At 45.1% G+C, this 16,274-nt stretch overlaps 2 protein-coding genes across 2 annotated transcripts; one reads left to right on the forward strand and one right to left on the reverse strand.

Annotated features, from left to right (window-relative positions):
• Positions 1-7,736: 7,736 nt before the first annotated feature.
• On the reverse strand, positions 7,737-8,423 carry LOC117889765 (protein G12). The gene is given in 3 exon segments (XM_034794212.1): positions 7,737-7,850; positions 7,919-8,018; positions 8,020-8,423. Coding segments are annotated over 3 exon segments (618 nt in total).
• A 2,988-nt stretch (positions 8,424-11,411) lies between these two features.
• On the forward strand, positions 11,412-13,143 carry LOC117891482 (cytosol aminopeptidase). The gene has a single exon (XM_034796961.1). The coding sequence runs from the start codon at positions 11,485-11,487 to the stop codon at positions 13,072-13,074; it is 1,590 nt and encodes a 529-aa protein (XP_034652852.1). The 5' UTR covers positions 11,412-11,484; the 3' UTR covers positions 13,075-13,143.
• The last annotated feature ends 3,131 nt before the right edge of the window (positions 13,144-16,274 follow it).

Raw genomic sequence — 16,274 nt, forward strand, 5'->3', positions numbered from 1 at the left:
GTACATGGAAGTGCTCTAATACGGCTATGACAAGTTGCCCTAAATTCGGATCGAATTAAATTAGTTACAGCTAAAAGCGGATGCTCGCATAAGCACGCACAATTGTTGCTGCCCATCCATCGGGGAAGAAACAACACAACACTCTGCCCGCAGGCAAATCCAGCAAAATCCATTTAACAGCCGCCTGCTCCCTGCCACCCCATCCCACTTGGCCACAGTGTTAATGATTACCGCTTATCTGTTTCTGTTGCTGTTGCTGTTTGCTGTGTTGCTGCCACCAACGAGACGATACGCGACGCGTCGCTTCTGTTGCCACACGCCCACTACACGTTGGTGTTATTTATTAATTACAAGGTTTTAAATTAATTACGCAGCTTAAAATATTAACAACGCTCACAGCTCTCTCCCTTCCATCATCAGGCAACAGAGGGGGGAAAATGGCAGCACATTTTCCACAGGGGTTGGGGCAGGGAGAAACATCTTTGCAGCGGATTGATTTGGTAAACTGAATGCCAAAGCAAATGAGTTTCATTTCGTGTGTTCTTTTTTGATGGTGAGAGGGAATAACCATTAATCAAGGGAACTCCAAAGTAAAAAAAAAGAAGATAATAGGAGGAGAAGAAGATACGAAACATTAGATACAATTTGCATGTACATTAAACACATAAAAAAAAACAATTTTAAAACGTTTTTTGAACTTATCTTTAGGAACAAGCAAATAATTCACATAAACGTTTTTAAATCAGCGCGTCTTAAAAATGTATTTGATATTCCCGCTGTCCGATGGTTCCTTAGATATGTACCACATCTTATGTAGATATTTAGAGCAGCAGAACAACTACCAGTTTGTAGTTACTCAGGCAGCCAAAGAACAACAAATATTGTATGCTAATAGCCGCAGTAACAGCTGCCAGAGTACATAAACCTTCACAACTTCTCTTCATTTCCCTCTTTCGTTCACTCTTCATCTGCTTTCGCACACATGTCAGCGCTTAAAACTGTCAAATTTGCTGTGTGATTTGCGAGTAAATAATAAACATGTTTAGCGAATAAATTCATCAAAACTAGCAAAACGAAACGCTCGAAAGTGAAGTGTGCGGGCGGGCGGGCAAGGGCTCCGACAGCTCTAACGAGGAGCCAACATATACTCGAAAACCACCTGGAAAATGTAAACAAATGGCAAACGACGACAGCACACGCAGGGGGGCTGGTGGTAGCGGTGTGACTGTGGGTGTGTGTAGTGGGAGTGTGTAGTGGGAAGCAACATAACAAACAGAACTAACGAAGAGTTGACTTCTGTCGTCACCTAAAATGCTGCGATTTTTGTAGTGTTTTGTGTTCCTTTTTCTTTTGGGATGGGGAATAAATATTACTTTTGATTGTGTTTCGTTATGGATTTTGACAGCAGCTCAACTGAAGCCCAAGCTCTTGTGTGGAGATTAAGGTATTAAATGATAATCCATGCATGAAATTCTATAGAATGAAGCTTCTCTGTTTTTTTTACTCATAATTAAATGTTTAAGTTAATATTTAAGTGTATGTTATGCTTCGTTCTACTCTTATTCCATATTTTTCCTGTATTCATTGTTCCTCTGTGCTGTCTTTAGCAGCTACTTTCACAGTAGTTTATATTTTTTTTGCTCTTTCTCTGCTTTCTCACTGCCTGCCTTTTGCAGCTCTTTCTGTTTTCTTTTTGTGTTGTTGTATGGTCAGTGGTGGCCTACAGATTGAGCGCTTAATTTGTTAAGCTCGAAAAGTAGAAACACAAACAAATCAGAATATCTCTGACCAAAAGTCAAGGTGTGTTTGCCTTTGCCCACACCGCTCTCCACATGCATGAGTGTGTGTGGGTGTGTGGTGTATCTGTGTATGTTTTTGGGGTTTCAAGGGGTTTTGCGGATGCCCGAGAAGCTTTCTGGTGCTGTCTATCAGCGGCGCAGCTTCAATCAAACACCGTAGAAGGTCGGAACGGGGGGAAGCAATGAAATTTGTGTGGCTGACATCGGAGCACGTTGTTTGTTCGTTACGTTTTTACCCATTTTGAATCCTTTTTGGCCTTGTCCAACGATCCAATGGCCAACCTTCCACCTGTTCGTCCATCCATTCATTCCCTGCTCCCACTCCCCCTCCCACTCCTACACCTACTCCTGTCGCTTGGCCTGCCTTTTGCCTGCCTTTTAGTTGCTCTATTTTTGGCTTTTGATGTGCAGGAAGCTCATCATCAAAGGACCCCGTGATAATTGTGCATGTATAGGTGCGCCTTTTCCCCTCTACCACACCATCTCCCTCTCTCTCTCCACGACCCTGTGGGTGTGTGGTATCTGTATGTGTCTTTTTTTGCCATTTATGCCACCTGCATGTCGCATTTTTTTTTGCCTTGTGTTGTCCTTTTTTCCCTTTTGCTGTTTGCACTTGACTTTTTTTCCGTTAGTGTGTGTCTTCCATTGCCTTTTGGCAGTAACTGTGTGTGTGTGTGTGTGTGTGTGTTTCGATGCCTTCTTTCCACCTTCCGCACGATGTTTCTGCTGTTTACAGTTGACAAATATTGACCCGCATTGATTGTCGTTTTTCCGCCTGTAAATTACAGCCAGCATAGCCCCATGATAAGAGGATCAGTGTGTGGAGTTGCTCAAAAGTTTTCACTTTCTGCAGACCTCCTGTGGGCAGGGTTCTAGTCGGATTGGATTGCCTGATTGGCTGCTATTCTACGATAGGTTTTGCAGCGCAGCTTCCTTCCTGTTGTGACATTTTGACCTGCACATTTATTTGCATAGCCAATCGGCTAAATAAAAGAAAATACTCTACAGAGAGTGAAGGAAATACTCGTATGGCAAGCAGCAGCGACAGTCACATTAAACAGTCACAGTCATGACTGGCAGTCCCAAATGGTGCCACAATATTGAGCCATTTTTATGTACGACAACTACAATTTCTCTTGATTTTATATTTGGCGTCATCGTTAAAATTGCTTTTATTATTTCCGTTTCGGCAGTGTTATTAATGTTCTTGTTCTGCTTTTGACTTAACTTCCGCTCCACACACACAGACACACAGTGGCACTTACTCATACTCATACTGGTTGTACATGTGGCAACAATTTATATTTTTCAATTAAGCAGCAAAAACAGTTTCGCTTTGTTTCGCACAACTGCAATAAATTTCAACTACCCTTAGTTCTGCCTGCCCCCACACCAGCCCCCTTCTGCTGCCTGTTTCACTTCATTTATGCGCATGCTGTGGGTGGTCGGTATTCCGTTTCTGGCATTCTGCTGCCACTCGCTGCATATTCCTCCGCCGCGTTATGGTTCAATTTGGTTGCACACGCGTGTAATTGATAGCCTGCTTCCGGGGTAATTGATAATTTTCACGGATGCAGAACATGGATATGGACAGGCAGGTTGCTCCATCGTTTGACTGCAGCTTAGCCCTTCAATGGCCCGATTAGATATAGAATGTCGGAGTCAGGTGGTTATCGATGTGCGTACTCTAAAGGCTAAGCATTATTGGTAGGCATATGCAGGCTTTTCCGTGGAAAAGCAACACTTCCAGTGAATGTGTTGGAATATTTTGTACATTTATTACCTATTATGGCATTCAATTAACGAAGATCCATCCGGGATAATCTTTTGAATGTACCTTCAACCTTCTTCAGATTTTATTCCTTCCACACCACACCCACACATGCATTAAACAGCTCTCTTCTCTCTTCCCTTCTCTCTCTCTCTCTCTCTCTTTCGTTGGACACCGACAAAGTGCTCGTTTAACACAAATGTTCCGTTCCGCTCTCCCCGCTTCGTACAATCATCAAACGGTTTAGCTGTAAAACTAATTGCATTACATCAATTTTTCTGTTAAAAGTCAATAACCAATCAACAAACCCCCAGCCAACCCCGCACACATACAAACACACACACTCGCATATCCGCAGAGCAGACCCCAAAGCCGTGCAGGGATACACGACCCCTTGGATGGGCAACAGAATAAAGCGCGGGTCAAAGTTTGAAAACGTGCAGTTAAATGCACACAGACACGCACACACACACGAGTACTCGTCCATGCATGAGGAAGAGGAGAGAGGAAGGGATAAGGCGAGACGGGGACGACGACGACCAGTCCGGCGGTCAATTTAATGGCAACGTTAGCATTCGATGTGGCGCTGTAGCGACGAAATAATGACAGGAGTAATCACATTAGCCCCCCCGCCCCACCAGACCAACAAAATACTTTTACACACCAGACAGGGTTGCCATTGCTGCAAAATAATTCGATTACAATTCAAAACGATTTGCAGCTTATGGCATTTGCTCAAACTTTTCCCCTGGCAAAGCAACTCAGAAGTGTAAAGGCATTGATCGCTGGAAAAGGCTAAATCCTTTGGCACTCAAAACCAGTATTGCCATCACTCACAATGATTAATAAGATGATGGTGCAATTAAAGGCTTGAGAGCTGCTTTTTCTGCTTGCGGAATGACATCCCTGGAATGCGACTGCAATGCCTGCCAACAAAAGAAAAAAAAAACTCTGCCACAATGACGTGTTCATGCAGCACTCTTCCCCCCCAACGCACACTACCAGAAGTTGTGATGGTGGAGGTGGCGCCAAATGCTGACAGGGTATACAGGCATATATAGAGACAGAGGGAGAGGGACAGCAGACCGTTGACCAGGCACACACACACACACGACGAACGTAAAGTTAAATCGTTAATTGATTACGGGACAACATTGATTGTTTTTGTTGTTGTTTATTTTTCCCTTCTTCTCTTTGTGTTGTAATTTCCCTCTCTTCGAGTTTCTTTTGATTTTTTTCTCTGCAGAATGGGTGTGGGGCACACACAATCCACCCCCTATGATGCGGCACCCACATCCCTCCACGTCCCATTCCCCCCTAGATGGGTAGCATCGCTCTAATGAGTATGGGAAACAAGTACGGATTACAAGGCATCTCTGAATGATGCGAGGATATAGCCGGCAGCAACAGCAGCAGCAGCAGCACTCACTGGAAGCCCCAACTGGCATTTTAAAACTAATTGTTAAGCAAGCAGTCATCTTGCCCCCGCCGGCCGAATTCCCAAACTCTGGCGAGCCGATCCATACATCCATCCATCCAAGCATCCATAGCGGTAGATGCATCCATGTCACGTACGCACAAACCGCAAATACAGACAATCTGGTCGAAATATAACCAGCACAAGGATAGAAGCAGGCTAAAAAGACCAGAAAGGGGCAACGACTGAAGCAAACACAGCCAAAGGCAGCAGCAGCAGCAGCAGCAGCAAAGGCAGGCATCAACTTTGAAATAGAGAGGAGCTCTAGAGCTCTGGGTTCTGTAACTGATATTGCAGTTAAGGCGGTAACGAGTCTGCAACCGAATAGAACCGACCAAAAAAAGGGACGAAAGAAGGTACAAATGAGGGAAGTTTCAACTAGAATATACCCAGTAAATGGGAGTCTTAGCTGGCAGAAAATAGATGCAGCTACAGCTGTAGAGAATTTCGATTTATTGATACTTTGGGAAGTTCTAGTGTTGCGGCTGATGGCATGCTAGATTATACACCCCACAAGGCAGCTTCATTAAAATTACTTTAGTATAAACGGAATGCTAAACCGATCTACGGCATATACCCTTCACATTCCACGCGATTGCAGGGTAGCGAAAAGAATAAATGGACTACTGCTGCTGCCACTCAAAAATTCTGGCCACCCCACCCACACAACAGCAGCAACAACAACAAATAAAAAAAAGGGCCAAAGGGCTCTGTGCTGGCCGAAGCATGAAAACAAAATACGTTGCAGATAGGTAAGGAGTACTCAGAACATGGTGCCCGTCTCCTGACAAGCATTTTAAGCAGCAATTATTTACTTTTACTTGATGCCAAATGACAACAACAGTAGCAGCAGCAGCAGCAGCAGCAGATGGAAAACGAGCAGCAACAGCAGGCTGCCAGCAGTTGGCAGAAAAGCTGGAAAAGCATGGAGTTGGAATAACAAGAGCATCTGTTGTGCATGAAGCAACCAGCAACCAGCAGCCAGCAGCATAGAATTCAATTTAACTATTTTGCAAAATTCATTACTGAATTCATTTGTAGCATAAATTGCCAGCAGTATATGGAGAAATTCTCCAACCATCCATAAGGGCAGCAGGGAGAAGGAGCTGAAGGAAGAGAAATCTGAAATATGAAATCTAAAGGAACGCCCGAAATACGAAACCTGAGCAACATTGTCTAAGTTACTAATTGATGAACTCTGTTGCACTGCCACTGACACAGTGTGTGTGTGTGTGTGTGTGTGTGGCATGGATGTAGAACACGTGTACGACACAACTTTCCGAGACCAAAACTAAAACTAAAACCAGGCGAAGCAGAAAGCAGAAAGCCGAAAGGAAGAAGCCAGAAAGCGAGGCGGCGGCAAGGAGTCTGCTACCACGTAGCGCTTGTTATTTTAATTTCCGCCTAAAAGTATGCAACAAATTGAAAGGATTACACAAAACTTTATGCCACACGCTGCCGCAGCACTGCAGCAGAAACAGCTTCAGCAGCAGCAGCAGCAGCAGCAGTCAGCGACAAGACAAATGCGACAATTTAAGCGCGCAGCCAAAGCAACAGCAGCAGCAACAAAAACATGGCATAAAATTAATGTCAAGCGAAATGGAGAAACAGCGGCAGCAACAACAAAACAGTTGCATGCCACCAGCTGAGGCAACGGCAGCGCGCGCCCATTCATTCGTTCCCATTCGCCGCCTCTGCCTGCTGCAGCATCAGCTTCAGCGTCAGCCAAAAAATTGCACCAAAATGATGTGGGTGGGGCATGGATCCATGCTTGGCTTGCCTCGACTTGTCTTGGCTTGACTCTGCCTCGCATGCATGTTGTATGTGTATGTGGGCGTTGCAAGTGCAACAACTTTTGTTGCATATTCAGCAACAGTGACAGCAATTTGCTTTTTTCCAAAAATAAACTTGGCAACGCTTATATGGCCGCATTTTGTGGCAAATAAACTGGCGGCAAGCGCAAACTGCCAGCCATAAAAACTATGTCGATGTCGGCAAATTATGCTACGAAGTTTCAGAGCACTGAATAAAATCATTCATGTTGCATGTTGCACGCTGCCGCCTCTTTGGCTGACATTTAACACAGAGACAGAGTGACATTTCAGGCGCCACAGAAGGGGGGAGAGATAGAGAAAGAGTGGGAGTGGGAGACATCCATGGCCCAGAGTGGAATCCAAATCAATGAGGATTTGCTGCATTCACCATTTGTCACACCAGCAACCACACTCCACCATTCCATGTTGCACTAATGAGTGCATATTGTGCGTGTGTGTGCCAGCATTTTCCAACGGGGAATTTGCCTTCTTGCTGATTTTCCACATTGTAGTGACAGCAGTTAGTGCGGCAGTGCGCCGCAAGATAGGTAAAACATGAGCAAAATGCCACAAGTTTATTTTGACATTCATGCCACAGAAACAAGAGAAGTCGCTCCCCTGGAACAGTGTCTCTGGCTGCAGCTTTACTCCAGCAAAAATCAAAGGTTATAGCAGTGAGAAAGAGGCCCGCAGCAAATATTATGCAGCAAACAAAAAATTCCAGCAACATCTAGAGGAGTATATTCTAAGAAACTGCCAAGGAATCGCTTTCTATACAAATCTCTTGATTTTTACCTCAGTAAAAAAAACAATCAAAACTTGGACAAAAAATGTTTTTGTTATAATTAAGCTAAATTTCGATTGTGGACTTTGATCTACGGATTCTGCGGTCCCCAATTGATTATTTCAAACAATATTTGCAGTATCTCATCGATATTGATGTTCTTTTCGTTCAATCTTTTCAGTGGCGCCTGCAGGTCACTTGAATTCTGGAATAAAAATCATTTATGCTTCTATTTCTCTTTGGAGAAAACCAAAATCCCTTCTCAAAACATACCCTTGCTCTATCCACCAGAATCTTGAACTGCTTGTCCCTCAGGGCCTTGTAGAATTTGGCGAAATCCCCGCCCTGACGCACCTTTTGGGACATCAGGGACCGCTTCGCGCAGGAATGTGGTAAGATCGCGGTGCAGCATCATCTCCACGGGCACAGTGCGCGACAGCTGAAAGGCGCGCAGTCGCTGGGGAAGATTGTCCACAAGGCTGGTCACATCATAGCCCGATCCGTATTCGTTGAGGTAATCAATGAGGGCTGCCACATCGGGAGCGGCACGCACCTGCTGCCAGGTCTTTAAGAATTCATCGCTGCGAACAAATCCCACGGCCTGACGGAATCTCGGATCAAAGATATAGTACCTGGCGGCTATATAACCGATGCGTCGTCGCGGCGCTATGGCCACAAAATCTCGCAAATCCTCACGTAAATCAGCAAAAGTTGGAGCGCAACCAAAGATTACACCAAGCAAAAAGATAGCAATCGGAACGTGACCAAAGAAAGCCATTGTTGGGTGCTTGAAGCTTGAGTTTGAAGACGTCTCTGGTTGCTGGTTGACACTTTTATATACTACTGGACCAGTCCGAAAGATGGGAAAATATTTGCTGTTGATGGTAGGTGCTGGTAAGCAAGGTGCTAATTGATTGCCGAATGATCGAAAACTATTACTTTTGCTTTCACCATTGCGTAGTGGGAACAGCGTCGCACTCGATGTTTGGCCTGCTGCTGTTCCCAGTATTCCACAAAGTGCGAAATAAAGCAGAGAAGTGTGCTCAGCACTCCGAGTAAGTATTAATCAAGTGATAAATTCTTTTGTCTGGGCCCCAAAAGCTGACTGTAATTGCTCCCCATTTGTGCATTAAAAACAATGATTGATTCCAGCTCCGTCTACCAGAGACTACCCACACATCTCCCTCACTTTATGTTCAATTGTCTGGCCCAAAAATTAGAATTCAATTGCGTGATTTATGGAGTCTGAAGTAATTTACGAGTCACCAGAGAGAGACAATGCCAATGCGTGGCCCCTAAGCACTCACTCCCACAAAACAAGCGACTAACAATCGTAATTAAAGCTCTAATTTAGTGCGAAAATTAAATAAGGTTTTCCATACAAAATACATATTACATTTATATATTTTTGTTGACTTTGTGATAAGAGAAACATTGAGAGATCTTCAGCCAACAGTCACATTTGTCTGCCTCGCAAGTAAAGAACGATTTCTCTGATGATTGCTGTGATATTGATCGAAAGACCGAAATGGGTTCACTTAGCCCTGCCCTCCCAAAGTTTTCTCTTTAACGTGAGTAAACAAGTAAAGGCGAAACGCTAAAGCCAAAGATCTTCATTCCAAATTCATTCCTATTCGATTTTTAATTTCTGCCAAAGAGTACAAAAGGAAGGTAATAAATTTTCGCATATTATCGGCCTTTCCCACGAAACGGGCTTTCGAGTACCCCAAATAGACGGAAATGAAAACGAAAGCTTTACGTGTGTGTGGGGGACCCACAGCTAGGCCGTTGTCATCTTCCGCCTGCCAGACAGACATACACCTATTGAAACCGGGAGCCGCACGGCCGCCCGGCCACATATGATGCTGAATTGCTGCGGTTGCCCAGGACATTCACAGGACCATTTCCAGGACCATTGGTAGCCGTGCGTAATAAGCTGCAAAAACCATTTTTTGCCTACCTTTTTGGGGCATTGTTCCCCCGTGCGGGTAATGTCGTTTGAAGTTTGTTTATGATTTTCGGATGTTGCACGCACACCAACAAACGGCACTACTCATAGGAACACAATGTGGCTACATAGCACCGAAGTGAGGTTTACCCTAGAGGAGATACACAAAAAGAACAAAAAAATAAATGGGTCTCTCTAATGCTTTCTATAACTTGAAAAAACCTCAAGACAATATTGATGTTCAATTCCTACAGTAACAGACAAACTGCTGGCCAAAAGAGTATGCCCCCCTCTTGTACAGGGTATTCCAAACTGTTGGTTCGCGTTTAGATTTAGATTTGCTGCTGCTTTTGTTGCGTTGGTGCGTTTTATGCGTTGCGTATTAGTAGAGATTTATGCATTTAGGAAATTAAACATCCTGGAAAAGCGGTGCAATTTTTAAAGGCCTCCCTTAAAGGTGCGTGGATGGATGGATGTAGGGCTGGGGTAGGGGGGAATGCCAGGCGCCGCTGTCATTAATTTGAAATCATGCGTAAAATCGCGTAATGTCGCCACACACACACACACACTGTTGCCAGGACCAACGAGACTTCCACAGACAGATCCATTGCCAGGCCATCCGTATCCTTCTGGGGCATACAGCATCCTTCTTTTACAAAAAACAATGTTGTGTGTTGTTTTGTGCCGCCTACTTATTGCACGTATGTATGCACATATGTATGTTTGTATGTATGTATGTGTGATGTATCTGTATTTCGGCTGTTTTTTACGCTTCTCTTTTTCTCTCTTTGGGAGTCCTGTCTGCACGGCGGAAATGCGTTCGACCACATCAATCACGCGACATTGACAAATGTGAATATTTTTGTTGAAAATTATATGTGTGGTGCGTGGCGGATGGCGGATGGTGGATGGCGACTACCGACTGCCGACTGGCGAATGGAAGATGGGCATGCCATGGCCCATGCCCCGATGGTCGCTGGGCATGTGGGCAAGTGGCTGTGCAAATTATTGGCTACAATAGTGCTTCAAATTGGGCAATTTATTGCTTTATTGCTTTTACGTGTTTCGTCTGCGGCTTGGTTGCAATTTTCATATACGTTTTCCCCCCTTCCGGCCACACACCACACCCAATCTCTGCCAAGCGATTCTCTCCACAATTCACTTTTTTTCTCATTATGTGACATGGTGGCAAGTGCACTTGTTGTTGCAGCGCTGCCGTTGCCCTTGCTGTTGCCGTTTATAATTGCAAATTTAATCACGGTAAAAAATAAAAAGTTTTAAGTGCCGCCAGATTGCTTCATACATAGTCAAGTATGTACATAAATACATACATTCATATTTATGTACGTGTACGTGTGTCATGTGTTGGTATGTATTCTATGGTAAATAAATTCCTTAATTGTCAACCATTTTCAATGAAAGTTTTCCCGGTTATCCCCATCGTTTATCGACTGAAATTATGGAAAGCCTCAAAGTGTCATCGATAAGCCCTTGGAAAGAAATGCAGAAATCGAAAATGTGTGGCCATTGAATGCCCTTCCAAAATGCCTTCAGATCAGAAAATCAAATCGGAACTCAATACTACATACATACTCGTACGCTGTAGTCCAATAAAACGATTTAATTTACCAAATAATGTGCATATCCTAGGATTTATTTTGGTAGCACCGCACTCCATAAATTTTGCTCTCACTTGAATTCTGCTACTTTCCATTCAATCATTGTGCACTGAATTAAATGTCTATTGTCTATAAAAGTTGTCTATTTAGTTCAGTATTCTGACACCAGCTCAACGGAGCCTCACACAAAACCCGCACACACACGTTCATATAAACTGGTTTCCACAATAATTTTTCATAATTTTTAACGTATCATTTTCCAAATTCCCTGAATGTCTCGCTTACAATTTATCGGCGGTTGGCGTCGCTCGGCGCTGGGATTCTTCCGCTACCATGGGGCACTACCACAGAGCCTGCGCTGCCTGCAGGTGCGCACCAAGTGCGATGAGATGCGAGGAGTCGCCGTGGGTCTGTACGAGAAGGAGGGCGATCATCCGCCGAAACTTTCGGCGGGTGGCGATGAGTTTGATCGTCTAGCTGGCGGAAAATTAACCGATCTGATACTCGAATCGGGACTCACTGGAGAGCTAGGCATAGGAAGACTCTACCACAATATTGGCACGGAGTATAACTGCCTGGCGGTGGTGGGGCTGGGCCGAGAGGGGGCCGGCTACAATCACGAGGAAGTTATCGACGAGGGCATGGAGAATGTGCGCGTGTGCGCCGCCGTTGGCGCCCGGGCCCTTCAGCTTCAGGGCTGCGGTGAGGTTCACGTCGATGGCATGGACTATGCGGAGCAAGCCGCCGAGGGCTCGGCCCTGGCCGTTTGGCGGTACAACATGAACCGTCGCAAGCGCGATCGCACCCACATACCGAAGCTGGAGCTGTATCATTCCTCGGACACGGAAGCTTGGACGCGGGGACTGTTCAAGGCCGAGTCCCAGAACCTCACGCGACGTCTGTGTGACACGCCGGCCAACGAGATGACGCCATTGATCTTCGCCCAGGCCGCCGTCGATGCCCTTTGCCCATGCGGCGTTACCGTCGAGGTGCGCACCATGGAGTGGATCGAGGACAAGGGTCTCTCTTCTTTCCTAACAATCGCCAAGGGCTCCTGCGAGCCCCCCGTCCTACTGGAGATCAACTACTGCGGCACCGCCCCGGAGGACAAGCCCGTTCTGCTGGTCGGTAAAGGACTGACCTTCCACAGCGGCGGCCTTTGCTTGAAACCCAAAAGGGGCATGGACGAGTACCGCGGTACCGTCTCGGGAGCCGCCCTGGTGGTGGCCACCATCCGTGCGGCCTCCGCCCTCTCCCTGCCCATCAATCTGTCGGCTGTGCTTCCACTCTGCGAGAACCTGCCCTCGGGTATGGCCGTAAAACCCGGCGATGTTGTCACTCTGCTCAACGGTCGGACAATGCGAGTCATGGATCCCGGTGTCGCCGGCACAGTGATGCTAGCCGATCCCCTGCTCTATGGCCAGGCAACGTTCAAGCCGAGGCTTGTGATCGACGTGGGATCGATGGCGACGGGCGTTACCAGCGCACTGGGCGGCTCTGCCACTGGATTGTGGACCAACAACTCCTTCCTGTGGAAGCAATTTCAGAAGGCCGGCGGCTACTCAGGCGACCGCCTGTGGCGCCTGCCTCTGTGGATATACTTCAAGCATTTGGTCACCAAATTCGGCAATTTTGACATGTGCAACAAGGGCCGGGGGCCAGCGTCGTCGTGTCTAGCCGCCGCCGTTCTCCACGAGATGGTGCCATGCAGCGACTGGGTGCATCTCGATACCCACGGCACTGGGATGCTGGCCAAGGACGGGGTGCCGCCATATCTCCTCAAGGACCGCATGAGCGGACGCCCCACACGCACTCTCATCCAGTTGCTCTACCAATTGGCCTGCCAATGTCCTGCAGCCTGATGCAGGAACCTTTGTTTTACCTCACTGACACCAAACCAAACCCCACCCCAATCCTTAAAATTGTCTGTTGATACTGTCAGTTGCATCAAGAATATAGTTTGTAACTTTTAAAGCCATGTTTATCGTTCTCTAAGTGCTCGCAGAAAGCTCGTCCTGGTGCCTAATTAATGCCTCGCAGAAGGAATTTCGGTAGAGTTGCTAATTGCTGCAAGCAAATAATGCCACCGAGTATACGTGCCACATCATGTGAATGTGGATGTGATGCCTACAAATGTTGAGGCACATTCTTTATTTATGCGCACATGCTTTGCATAGGTAATGGCCTCCTGCCTCCTGTCCAAGGACACAGGCGAATACTTAAAAGAGCTAGTGATGTGTGCGTGACAAGGGATTTCTCTCCATATTTGGGTTTCTTTATTTCTCTTAATAGGCTGCTCTAAAGTTCCATTTCAAAACGGACTAACGGATGGACAGACAGCCATGGACGGCCATGGTATAAAACGTGGTATAACAACAGTAAGAATTTCTTCTCCCTCTTACCTTTTCGGCATTACTCTTATGGCAGAATTTACTGCTCTTCTCCCTCACACATGCGAAATCGCGATTTCGTGGTTACGTCGGAGGGGTAAACGGGACCCTAAAATTTGCGAGAAGATTGACGATAGAACGATTTACGAAACGAATACGAAAACGTACGGCACATTTCAATAAGAGCACATATTTTGGGTAGATTAATATAAGGTGAGGCACTTCGACTGAAGATCGTGGGGAAACACTAGCGAGAGAGGCTTGGATCACCAAGACCTTACCTCTCCATGGAATATAACACTTGCACTCGCTCTTTTCTTATTGCTTTTCTCCACTTCTTCGTATTGGGTATTGGAGAGGGAAGGGAAAAATCTTCCCGCTTCTTTTAAATTATTTGCACACACAAAAAAAAATACATTTCTGCATGGAATATGTTTATACAATACACTTTTCACTTTCACTTATTTCCTTATTTTTCCATAGCTGGCTCTGCCTTTTGTATGCCATTTTGACGACGGAGAGAGAGAGAGCGTCGACACGCTGCACTCGCTCTTTCTTATTGCTTTTCTCATCTTCTTCACATTGGGCATTGGAAACAGCGCTGCTCCGAATTTTTTGCACACACACACACGTTTACAAATTGCCAGAGATCACGTGAACGTGAAAAAAGATTTATGCGTTGAACACTTCACTTTTGCAGGAACTTTTGCTTGCCATTTTTGCACACAGTACCACTTTACACTTCACATCACTTCACCAAAACACTGCACAGCACCACACTGAATCACTACACTGCGCGCCTATTTTCCCGAACGATTTTTCATCGTTTTCCCGATTTTCGCGACCCGTAACGCGGAGCTGACTTAAAACCGCGTGCTTTTGTTCTTGCTGAAAAATGTAAAGTGAGAGAGCGGCGCAGATTTATATGCGTAGGAGGCTAGTTTCTAGAACATTCCATGCTCTCTTTCTGTTGCGCTTCCTAATTGCTCTCTCATTGACTTTGAATTTGACTTTGACTTTGTGTTCTCCCTCTCCTACTCCAAGCAAGCGAACGTTTTTGGGTTTATGCTACGGTAAATGCCAAAAGGGGAAAGGCTGTGTAGCTATGATGGCATGTGGTGGATGAGAGAAGATGAGGAGACCATAAGGAGAGCATGGAAGGTAACAGTGGACAGCGTGGAATATTTGAGAAACTAAGCCTAATGCGCAATAACTTAGTTATTGCAGCGCCAGTCTCACACATTTATTTTTTCGGAGAGCGGCATACATAAATTCCCATGGTTTCTGGAACATTCCATGGCAATTTGACTTTTGTGGTCTTCCTCTCCTACACGAAGGGAGCGAAGGTTTGTGCGTTTGATGGGTGACTTGTTAATGCAGCGGTAAATTGCGAGAAGGGGAAAGTTCTGTGCCCCTACGTTGGAATGAGGAAAGGGACAGCAAATAAAGCAATGGTCAAAAGGTAAGAGAAGGAAGAGAGAAGAAACCAGTGTCGATATTTTGCTCTCCAATTAATGTACGAGTATGAGAATGTGTGTATTGTATGTAGATTTGTACATACATACATGCATGGGTGTTTGGTCTAGTAATTTATTAACATACATACATACATATGTACATACATACATATGTAGGTATGTAATTAACTGTTCGGCTGCTTGAAATGATTTCTTATCTTGTAATCTTTATAAAAACTGGTTTTTTATATGCACACTGTGACTTTGACCAAACTTAAATTATTTCTGCAGGAAAGATAACAAAAAATGCTTGCAGACCGCAATTAAAATCCAAGAAAAACTAAACAAAAGTTAACGCTTTTTAATGAATTTCCAGCATGTTTTTAGGTTTGAGCGAATTGATTTAATTTTCTTTTCTGTTTTATGTGTTTTTTGTTCTGTCCTCTCTGTTGTTTCTGTCCTTTGCTGTTTCGTGTGCCCCACAGCCTCAGGAGCCACGTTGCACGAGTCGGCGAGAGGAACAGAGTAGAGTCCTCCATGCCTCAGAGTTCGGGCAAAACGGTCTCGAGTCTCAGTTTCGCTTTCGTTCGCTCTTGTTTGTTGCTTAATTGGAAGGAAATTAAAAAATAAACAAGCTGCGCTAAAAGTAAATACTACACGTTGCCGATTACCTGGACAGGCACCCCCCAACAGCCGCCCCACTGCCCAACCAAACCACCCGAACCCACCCAAAGGCCCAACGGCTGTTTGGAATTTAATTTTAATTTCGCTCTTCCGACAGACGGCCGTTAATTTTATCTTCTTGCCAACTGTAGAAATAGATTTTCAGGTTGTTTGTTATTTTAGGACCCGCTTGCAAAGAAAATCCTGCCATTTGCAGCTCTTACACTTTGCTTTTTCCACCGAAGAAGGAGATCAAAAATATTTGCAATAAAATTGTACCTTGGAGAAGAGCGGTTCTTTATGAAATATATGTACAAATTGGGGGGAAATTTCATTCCACAAAGAAAAAACCAATCAATAAAATCATGTAAACCCATTGAGAATGTCAACTAAAGACTGAGTTTCCTTGCCTAGAATCATACGTGCAGTTAGAAGAATGTTCTCAGTGTTTGCTTTGAATTAATTAAAACCCATCGATGGGCAGTAATTGGCACAGCAGCAGCAGCAGTTGAGATATTTGCTAATTGAAGCGAATCTACCACAATAAACGTG

This window comes from Drosophila subobscura, chromosome E (assembly GCF_008121235.1).
Source record: "Drosophila subobscura isolate 14011-0131.10 chromosome E, UCBerk_Dsub_1.0, whole genome shotgun sequence".
NCBI classification, from domain to species: Eukaryota; Metazoa; Arthropoda; class Insecta; order Diptera; family Drosophilidae; genus Drosophila; species Drosophila subobscura.